Source organism: Phyllostomus discolor, chromosome 6 (genome assembly GCF_004126475.2).
Source record: "Phyllostomus discolor isolate MPI-MPIP mPhyDis1 chromosome 6, mPhyDis1.pri.v3, whole genome shotgun sequence".
In the NCBI taxonomy this organism is placed as follows: domain Eukaryota; kingdom Metazoa; phylum Chordata; class Mammalia; order Chiroptera; family Phyllostomidae; genus Phyllostomus; species Phyllostomus discolor.
In genome coordinates, this window is record NC_040908.2 from 160,193,000 (window position 1) to 160,203,734 (window position 10,735).

The following is a 10,735-nucleotide window of genomic DNA, read 5'->3' on the forward strand; positions in this document are numbered from 1 at the left end:
CCTAAGTGAATAAATAAGTGCGGGTGGTTTCCCAGTGGCTCAGAACCATGGCACCCAGAAAGCTCTTCCTTCGGGTGAAGTTAATCCCTCCAACTCCAGAGGCAGGTGCGGCTTGTTTTTGTTTATCCATTGCCCACTACTGAGCTGATGGTAACATCCTGTGAACAAACCTGTCTGGCTTTCTCAGCCGTTTGGAGAATGTTGCGCTGATAAGAACAGCCCAGGAAAAACACAAAAACAAACACCAGCCAGCGCTGCACTGAGGCAGGAGGTGACCGGGCAGTCCACCACTGGCCCCGTACCTCCAGTGCCTCATCTATAAAATGGGGACATTACCCCCATGGAAATGTTGATGGCCCCTCTGGCCAGGATGGCCCAGTCCCTCGTGGCCCCACAGTGACTGGGCTTGCCCGAGGCTCGAGGCCGTCGGCTCATGAAAGGCTGGGTCATACCTTTATTAGACGGCAGCTAAGTTCCCAGCCTCCTCTCCTCCGATGAAACCACTCCCTCCCGTCCACAAACACTGAGCCAGACTCCACAGCTGTCTGTGGCTTTAATGGCTGGACTAACACAGGATTTCTGTGACTCCCCCAGACTGGAAGCTGGAGAGGCCACTGCACCCTGCCTGAGGCCCAGGCCCCAAGGAAGGGCAACCTAATGAGACTGCAAGTGGTTTGGAAACCAAGTAGTCAGATTTCTGGCATGGAGATCTGATTCTTCACTTAGTGATGCATCAGTGGAAAAGAAAAGGTTTAACACCCAAATCGACCCATGTTTATCAGCAGCCTGGCTGATTTCAATCATGTAATCAAATGACTCACCCAATCACAAGTGACTCCAGCCAAGTGCCCTGCCCCTCACTCCCCCCCAGGCCCCCAGGAGGATTCTGGTTGGCTGCTGGGCTCATTTCCTGTGAGCTGGCCTGGAAGGTGACCTCAAGATAGAGCCACTAGTAAGACCAGGATCCCCATATCCAAGAACACTGGACAGCTGGCCTGTTTTTCTGCAAATCTAACATGCCCAGCTCTGGGGCACAGAAAGGGTGTGGGAAAGCACACCTGCGGCCAGGTGAACCCGGAACTGGTCTGCACATACCACATACCACACACACAACTAACAACTTAAGGAGAAAAAAGAAAAAAAAACTCGTAAAACAGCAGGGCATGGGCCACCAAGGGGCTCTGGCCCCAGTCCGTGCGGTGTGTCCATCCATCACGCCCACAGTGGGGCAGGCCAGAGTTAGGAGGGCCGGTGCTCTCCAAACTGGAGGGTGTGCTTCTCGGCGCTCCTGTGGAACAGCTCCGGGTTCTGTGTTAGCAGGTCAGCGAGCTCCATGCGCACGGGCTCCCTCAGGTCTGGACGGTTCACCAGAATGTTGACGGCCTCCAGGACTGGGGAGAGAAGTGAGGTCAGGACATCAGGACGGAGAGAAAAATCCTGGGAAGGGGGTGATGACTGCCCAGTCCCAGACCCCCCCTGAAACTCTGTGTGCACTGCTTGGGGGACCCCCAGGGAGTTCCATCTCTCAGGATGACTCTACCACCACATCGAATGCCTCGCACAGTCCTGGGTGAAGAGGCCGAAAGCCCTGACTGGCTCTACCAGTGGCTTTCAAACTTTGTTCCACGGTGAGACACGTGGGGTGTCTGGGGCTCACTCCCTTGTCAATAAGAACCCCTCGCTTTCCTGATTGATATTAGGATTCCAAAGAAACTTAATTTGGGGAAAAGGGTTCTGAGGCTAAAGACTGGAAACCGCTACCGTCCGGTGGCTCCTGATCTTTCTCAGATGCCCGTGGGAACTCGGTGGAGACAGGGCGGCTCCCCGGCACCTGTGCATGCGCACGGGGAACACAGTTCTGAGATGAGAGCTTCGCAGCCCCCCTGAAGGTCAGCCGACGAGCACTTCCCACCCCACCCCCAGCCCAGGACCCTTGTTGCTGGGGCTAAGGACTTCTCAGCTGATCCAAAGGCACACCGACTGAAGCCACCAGCCACAGACGGTTACCTAAATTTACATTAATTAATAAAATTAACCACAATTAGGAACTCAGTTCCTCAGTTGCATTGGCCACATTTTGTGTGCTCGACAGCCACACGTGGCTAGAGACTGACTAGGGGACAGGACTGTGCAGCCACACAACACTCCCCCATCACAGCCCTGGGTCCTGCTGGCCAGCACCGCACCTGTCAGCCAAGCCCACTTTGCATCCCCAGTTGCCACCGGCCAGCTGCCAGGCGGTAGGTAGGGAAGCGCTTCACCCCTCCCTGTCTCAGTCAGTGTGCTCAGCTAGTGCATGGGGCGAATGGGAGCACCCTCTGGTGGGGTTGCTTGGGAGACTAAATGAAGTTGGGGGGTGAAGGCAGGAAGTCTTAACTGATATGGATTCTCATCCCTGGGCCTATCCCCTCAACGGTCAGTTAGGGTGCGGAGCCCTGAGAAGGAGCGGAGACGTCACCAAGGCGCACGCACGCACGCAGCAGCCGCCTTCTTTTCCAAGCCCTGCCCTCGACTCCCAACTCACGTGCTGACACGCCTGCCCAGGTGTGAGACCAGAGGCAGGAGCGGGGGTCTCAGGGCGCATCCCTCCTAGCTGATGCCCTGGCTCCGCTGAGACCCATGCATTTTATCTCCTCTCTTTCAAACTTTTCTAACTCCCAATCAGCCCTGTAACCCCTCCGGCATCGGTCCCTCGTGGCAGGCGCCGCCACGCCCACCTTGGTAGGCCTTGGTGTAGGGCTTCCAGTGCTGGTTGCTGATGATGGGCAGGCACACCCGGCCCTCGGGGTCCACGTTGGGGTGGTAGATTGGGGTGGTGAACGTCACCGTGGGGGGCTTTAACGGATAGTCCCTGGGGAAGCTGATGCGCAGGTAGAAGGCCTTGAGGTTGTAAGGGTGCGTCTCCTGTACGAGAAAAGAGGTGAAGCTCTGTTCTGAGGCAGGGCTGCCCTGAAAAGATGTTTTTCTCCTGGAGACTCGGTCTGGTTTCCCCCTTTCCTGCCCGGCCCCGGGAGCCCCAGGCCTCCTCTATCCCACGCCTGCATTCATGGATCAGTGGGGGACTGGAATCACAAAAGAACCAGGGGGAGCGGGGAGTCCGAAAAATCTGATCCTGACTCTTGTTGTGTAACCTGGGCCAGGGCCTCCCATCTCTAGGCCTCAGTTTCCTCATTTGAAAAATGGGTAAAATTTGACTAGATGAGCTCCAACGACCACCTCAGCTTTTGTTTTTATTGGTAATTAACTTTCTCCCAGTTTTGTTGAGAAATAATTGAATCACTGTATAAATTCAAGGTGTACAGCATAATGGTTTGATTTCCATATGTTGTGAAATAATTACCATAACAGGTTCAGCTAACACACGTCTTCCCATACAGATACAGTAAAAAGAAAAAGTGTGTTCTCCTTGTGATGAGAACTGTACTCCCGTAACAACTTTCTGTTCCTCACACGACAGTGTTAACTCCAGACACCATGCTGTGTGTTACATCCCTGGGACTTATTTCTACCTCGTAACTGGACATTGGTACGTTTTGGCCACCTTCCTTCATTTCCCACTCCCTTCACCTTCTGTCTCTGATAAGCCAAGTCTGATCTCTTCTCCTGGGAGTTTGGGGTTTTTTTTGTTTTTTTATTTTTAGATTCCTTGTGTAACTGAGATCGCACACTATTTGCCTTCACCTGTCTGCCTCCAAGGCCCACCCATGAAAGAGGAGAAGGACACGTATCGGCACACCCTCTGTTCGCAAACATAGGAGAACACGGTTACTGGGGCGAGGAAACCATAAGAACTCAGGGCGTTGAGGATGTGAACTAGGGAAGCCATTGCAGGAAACTGTATGGAGGTTCCTCAAACAATTAGGAACTACCACATGACCTAGCAATTCCACCTTCGGGCATACACTCAGAGGAACTGAAAGCAGGGACTCAAACAGGTATGTGTTCGTGTACCCGAGATCCCAGCAGCACGATTCACAATAGCAAGCAGTCAAAACAACCCACCCATCTGTGAATGAACGTACAAGCGACGTGAGGCATGGGCACACAATGGGATGTTATTCAGCTTTAAAAAGGAAGGAAATTCTGGCCCTGGCTGGTGTGGCTCAGTGGATCGAGCACCGGCCTGCAAACCAAAGGATCACCAGTTTGATTCCCAGTCAGGGCACATGCCTGGGCTGTGGGCTGGGTTCCCAGTAGGGGGCACTTGAGAGGCAACCACACATTGATGTTTCTCTCCCTCTCTTTCTTCCTCCCATCCCCTCTCTAAAAATAAACAAAATCTTAAAAAAATAAAATAAAAAGGAAGGAAATTCTGACAATGCCACACCATGGACAAACTGTGAAGACATTATGCTCATTGAAATAAGCTGGACAAAGAAAAGAACACATTTTAAATGATCCCACTTTTGTGAGGTACCCAGAATAGTCAAATGCATAGACATGAATTGGAAAACTAGTTACCAAGGACTAGAAGGATGAAGGAATGGGGAGTGAGGGTTTCACGGGTGGAGAGTTTTGGGAAGATGAGAGGGTTCAGGAGATGGGACGGCGGTGACGGCTGCACAAGAATGTGAATGCACTTAGTGCCACTGAACCAAACACCTAAAAACGGTTAAGATGGGAAATACTGTTATGTGTATTTCCCATGATTCAAAACACTAAGATTGCAGGGTCTGAGGGACCAAGGGCTGGAGGCTGCTAGGACCCAGCAGGAAATCCTCCAGAGTGTGAGCAACCTAAAGGCTTGCCTGAGCACCTACTCTGGGCTGCTCTGTGTGAGGGCGTGACACATGTTGGCCCGTGCAGCCGAGTGCAGGGGTCACATGGGCTTTGGAGCCATGCTGCCTGGGTGTGAATCTTGGCTCTGCTACTCACTGGCTGTGTGACCTTAGGTAAGTCACTTAACCTCTCTGGGCTTCCATATGGGAACACTATTACTTAATCATAGGGCTTACGTGAAGCTTAAATGAGTTAATTCACACTAAGTGCTTAGGGCAAGGCCTGGCACATGGCAAGCACTACGTATGTGTCAGCTATTACGATAAGTATTATGAAAACTCCTGCCTGTCAGCACCTCCATTTCCAGGTGAGGAAACTGCAGTTCAGTGGATGTAGGTCACCTGCCCAGGGCCACACTGGCAGTGCTGGGGCAGGAACCCAGAGCCGTCGACTCTACGTCTCCACACACGAACACTGCTCTACACCCCAAGGCAGAGGGACCCCAGAGCTTGGGTGAGCCCAGCACAGAGCTGGTGCCAGGCTCCAGACCTTTTCAGGACCTTAGTGAGAGAGAAGACAGGGCAGAGACTGCCAGAACAGCATACGTACTCAAGCACAGTCAAGGCTTTAAGCAAAAGGCGAACCGAAGCCTTAGTGGTCTTGGGTGTGTCTGAAGTCAGAGATAGGGGTGACTACTGGGCAGAGGGAATGTGTCAGCTTTTATGTCAGCGTTTTCTTGATAACGAGATGGGGCTGGGACCTGGCGGGCAGAGACAAGGCCAAGGGCGAGGCCTCGCGGAAGGCTAAATGACCTTAGCGTCTTCTCTGTGAACTTCAAAATCTGAACAACACTACTCCAATATAATTAACCGACATTTTTGTGTCCATTTTCCCTGACCCCTTCAGGATATCGGATGAAATGCGCTTTTATTCTGACAACCTTTTGCCGACGCCTCTTGCGTATGAGCTGTCAGCTTCACTGACCGTCTGGGCTGTAACAAACCTCTGCAGAACACGTGCAGGTCGGCATAAACTGGGAAACTTCCCTCCGCCACCGCCACCATGGGAAACAGGAAGTTCCCCCATCCCTTAACAAAGGTCCAAGAAATCTTTTAAGATTTTGTTTATTCACTTTTAGAAAGACAGGAAGAGAGGGAGAAAGAGAGGAAGAGAAACCTCACCCTGAGAGAGAAATACCAATCTGTGGCCTCTCGTACACGCCCCGACCGGGGACTGACCCAGAAACCCAGGCATGTGCCCTGACCGGGAACCACGCCAGTGACCTTTCATTTTTGTGGGACAAGTCCAACCAAGAGAATCACACCGGTCAGGGCTTTTTTTTTTTTTTTTTTTAAGAATAAAATCTCACCATTTACGACAGCATGGATGAGCTAGAAGGCATTATGCTAAGTGAAATAAGTCAGAGAAAGACAAATACCATATGATCTCATTTATATGTGGAATCTAAAGAACAAAACAAACAAACAAAATTGAAACAGGCTCACAGATACGGAGAACAGACTGATGGCTGCCAGGGAGGAGGGGGTTCAGGGGCCCGGTGAAAACGGTGAAGGGATGGACAAGTGCAGGTGGGTGGTTGCTGAATAGTCGCGGGGATGTGACGTGCAGCGTGGGGAGTACAGTCAGTGACACTGCAGCGACTGTGTGTGGTGTCAGGTGGGCGCTGGAAATGCCAGGGGAGCCCTTTGTAAAGCATATGATCTTCTACTCTAACCACTATGCCGTACCCCTGAAACTAATACAAAATAATATTGCGTGTAAACTGCCACTGAAAAATATAGTTAATAAATAAATAAATTTTAAAAACAAACAAATTAAGCTACAAAAAAATAGATTTTTTTTCTTTTTTGGAAGTTGTTTGTTTGCTGAAATTTCTGTGATGGACTTGGTGGCTACTGGTTTGAGGAAGGGGTCTCCCCCTAAGTCCAAAATTCTTTTAGCTTCTTCTGCCTCAAACTGGGACACAATCAATCCAGAGAGAGACCCCCCTCTACCAAATATGAAAGGCAGTAAAAAAAGGACTCTAAGGCAGGGAAAATTCTTGCCCAGCCCTACCCATCCCCACCCAGGACGCCAGCCTGTCACCCATCCCAGGGACACTCACGGGCAGGAGGAGTGCGTGCCACACCAGGACGTTGGTGTCTTCGCTGACCAGGTTCCCCAGGTACCAGGGAAGGCACTTCTGAAGATCCTCCAGCTCCTGAGGACAGAGCGAGGGGCAGTGGGCCAGGGTTCCCCTATTCCAGCTGCCTCACCCACCCCAGCACGAGCTGCCCTAAGTCCCAAAGGTGGAGCCCCCCGTTTACTAAGCACTCAGCGTGTGTCAGGCCTGGTGCTGGGTGCTTTAAGTGACTTATCGGGTATTAGCCTCACACACCGATGTCGGTGCTAGGTGAAGGGAAGATGAAGGTCACTGCTTCCAGGTGCTACAACGTGGGAGTCAGCTCTCTTGGGAGTCTTTTGTCCTGAAAGCATCCTCTAGTCCTTTTCCTAGAGAGTCACAAGGCCCTAACACCCTGTCCCCTTCCCTCCATAGCATCCACTGAGGGTCCAGCATGACGGTGTGTCCCCACCGGGCTCATGGCAACAGAGACATCGCCCTGTGCCTGTCAGACCCCTCCACCCCAGGACGAGGGAAGGGAGATGGCTCGGACAGACGGCAGCAAAGCAGAAGTCTCACAACAATCAGAGAAACCAGGGGACGGGAGGGACTCACCTTCCTAGAAAAGCGGCCCAGTCACCTGGACGTCACTGAGTTCTCCCAACAGCCCCTTCCAGAGCATCCTCTATTAACACCTGACCAAGGCAGGGCCCAGGCCTCCAGAACTTCATTGCAGCAATGGAGGAACCAAGGGTGTGACTATGTGGCCAATGTGTGGAGACACAGCAGGGAAGGAGACAAGGGGACAGCAGGAAGGCTTCATGGAAGGTGACACTGAGCTGGGCCATGCAGAATAAAAGGAGCCCTCCCTGCAGAGAAGGGGAGAGGCCCCAAGGCTGAGGGCCCCATCAGAGCAAATGTGTACAGTGTGCCTCAGGCAAGGTTAGTAGTTACTATAGGAAAAGGGTCCCCTGGTCGAATGCATTGGGAAACACTAGGCTAATCAGATTTCTCTACGGCAGGACTTCCCAAGTCTTTAATACGCTACTGTGTGCTGTGAATCTCCAGGATGTGAGCCCACAGCATGCAGTACTTCTCAAATGTATTTGATCAAGGAACCCTCTCCCTTTCGGGGTCCATTCTGTGGGACAACAGACTTCCTTTGGTGGGGGAATGATTTAAAGACTCAAAGACATTCAAGGGCAGGTCATATCTTCTAGAACATGGAATGGGTATAACCTCTGGTTCTATACTAAGGGCAACTTTAGCCCCCACCCCCCACCAGAGGACACTTGGCAAGGTCTACAACCAATTTTGGTTGTCACAAATGGGGCACCACTGGCATTTAGTGGGTAGAGGCCAGGGATGCTCATAAACAACCGACAAAAACATTATCTGGCCCAAAATGTCAATGGTGACAAGGTTGAGAGACCCTAGTGTAAACAAAGGCAGAGAGAAAGCTTCCCAAAGCCCGTCCACAGTTGGGGAGGGGTCCCTTAACACTGTGGACCACCTGAACTTTACCTGCCCCCCAATATATAAGCACACCCCTCTCCCCCATTCAGCACATACTCCATCTCTATTCACACCAACCAACAGCTTCCACCCAGCGTCTATGACCCTCACTTGTCTTTTACCTCACATATCTGGGAAGCATCTGCCACTCCAAGTTTCTAGTTCCACTAATACCTGTGACTCCGGCAGCAATGAAGGCCAAGGTTGAACGGAGAAGCGGTGGCATGGACACTTCCTGACTTAACTAGCACTGGGCACACTTGGGCTGTATCTGCTACAGGTGAGTTCTGCCAAAACTCTCCCCAGGCCTGAGACTGTGGAAACCCAAGCAAAGACACACAGCTCCTTCCTAAGGCCCAGTGGGGCATCACCTGACTCAGAGGAACAGAAAATGAAAGTAGAGAGGCCACTGAAGGGACCGGCAGGTGGGAACCCTATCCACCTGGACTCACATCCCGCCCCTTCCCTGCCTGCTGGGTGACCCTGACAACTGAGTGGTTCCCTCTGAGCCTCAATGTCCTCATCTGTAAAATGGGGGCCTATGACTTAGCTCACAGGGTTCTGTGAGAATTAGATGAAATAACTAATGTACACTGCTCGGCACTTAATGGTGCCAGCGGGGTCAATACCAGATAACAGCTCCTTGCTCTTTCCCGCTTGGCTGGAAAGACCCTCTGACCTGTTTTGCTACGAATCTCCAATTCTGGAGAATCCTGCCAGGGCAGGATTTTTGCTCATCTCTGAACAGGAGGTAGCACATTGTAGGCATTCAACATTTGTACAAACGAATGAATGCATGCCACCTACTCCAGGACATCTTCCAGGTCCGCCTTGGCATCTTTTTCTCCCGAGAATATCCAGGGAACATTGCTCCCGACTCCTACTCAGCACCCCAGACTTCTCCTTGGGATTCTCGGTAATGCAGGTGCCAAATCAGAGGGCGGGCCCCGGGCTATTCGAAGGCAAGGACCTTGTCCTGGTTTTATCTCTGTTCATAACCCACTCCACCGGACCTAGCTCCTGGAACCCCTCCGCAGCTGAGACGCAAGCAATTGTTATCACAAGTTTCTGGCAGGTGAAGGGAAACCAAAACCAACTAGAGGAAGCTGGCTCATCCTCATCTTCACTACTGCTCAGGGAGCCGGCGACACCTCCGCCTGATATGCCACTAGACACCCCCAAAACTCCAGCTCTGGCCCCTCTCGCAGACCCACTCTTCCACTGGGCGAGGGAGAGGATAAGAGGGTTCAGCCAGCCCCGGAACCGGTACAAACAAATGCGCTCGGAGAGCCCCGCGGAAGAACGGAGGGAGGAGGAACTGGGGAGGGCGAGGGGAGCCTTGACAAAGGGGTCAATCTACAGGCAGTTAATTACCTTCGCGACCCGCTTGCTCGCTGTCATCTTGGGGCAGAGAGTGGGCTCCGACAACTCCAGCTGCTGTGTGCAAGCGCCGGCAGCCCTGGCGCGGCGCGCCCCACCCCCAGGGCCCCACCTCCGGAAGCCCCGCCCGCGCGCAGGCGGGGGGGCCCCCGAATGAAGTTGCTCCCTCCTTCTCCCTGATAACGGGCCCCCGCGGAGGGCAGGGGACAACTGGGCCCCGCCCGATCTCTGGTGCGGTGGGCTCGGATCCCCTGAACTCGCGCTCTTTGTCGGGCACGCAGCGTGCCCGGACCCCGGCGACCCGCTGGGGGGCGCTGTGCACCAAGCGGCGAGCCCTCGGGGGTGTGGCGCTCGTGTCCGCCCATCTAGGTTCTGGTTTCCCTGTCGCCAGAGGCGGTGTCCGGACTCCCCCATCTCCCGCCTCCCCAAACACTCACTCGCCTAAGTCTTTACAGGATGCTGGCTCTACCAACGCAGCTCAGGACAGACCGCTCGGCCGTCTCCACCCTCAAACTGCCGCCGAGAGCTCTCCCAGCCAACTCCCGGAGCCCCTCGAACGAGTCATTTCCCCCATCTGGGCCCCGTACCCCACCTCTAAAAAGGGGTGGGGGGCGATGTAGCTATGTGCCCTCCAAGGACCCCTCCCCCTTGCAGTTTGTGCGGTCCAGCCTTCAGTGGCGAATTGCAGGGTCATTTCTCCCAGGTGACGGCTGGATGGTGAACAGCACCGCAAGGAGGCGCTGTTGGTCCCATCCTCTCTCGCCTAGGGGTTTGGGTCCTTTACTAGGTTTAATATTTAGTAAGTGCCTACTAGGTGCCAATTGGGAAAACAGTTGGGTGGGGGCAGCCCCACGGTGGACTTCAGGAGCCTCCCTTATTTCACCATCGGTCTTTTACAACCTACAGGGGCACAGGGGCAGAGACCCCTTCCCCCCAGCCAGGATCTGAGGCCACAGTGGAAGAGCCGCTCCTGAGCACCGAGCAACAGTCGTGCAGGAA

The 10,735-nt window shown here is 53.2% G+C and overlaps 1 protein-coding gene across 1 annotated transcript; it reads right to left on the reverse strand.

Annotated features, from left to right (window-relative positions):
- Window positions 1–431: 431 nt before the first annotated feature.
- UBE2L6 (ubiquitin conjugating enzyme E2 L6) lies at window positions 432–9,810 on the reverse strand. The gene is made up of 4 exons (XM_028517606.2): window positions 9,731–9,810; window positions 6,845–6,940; window positions 2,718–2,904; window positions 432–1,391 (listed from the first exon to the last, which is right to left on the reverse strand). Exons 1-4 carry the CDS (start codon window positions 9,755–9,757, stop codon window positions 1,240–1,242), a joined length of 462 nt encoding a protein of 153 aa, XP_028373407.1. The 5' UTR covers window positions 9,758–9,810; the 3' UTR covers window positions 432–1,239.
- Between the last annotated feature and the right edge of the window lie 925 nt (window positions 9,811–10,735).

Excerpts from the sequence above, each read along its gene's own strand:
- UBE2L6 (XM_028517606.2), bottom strand. The coding sequence starts at position 9,757 with ATGACAGCGAGCAAGCGGGTCGCGAAG. Across the intron at positions 2,905-6,844 it reads GGCACGCACTCCTCCTGCCC|GAGACGCACCCTTACAACCT; the intron begins GTGAGTGTCCCT and ends TTTCTCGTACAG. Across the intron at positions 1,392-2,717 it reads CTACACCAAGGCCTACCAAG|TCCTGGAGGCCGTCAACATT; the intron begins GTGGGCGTGGCG and ends TTCTCTCCCCAG.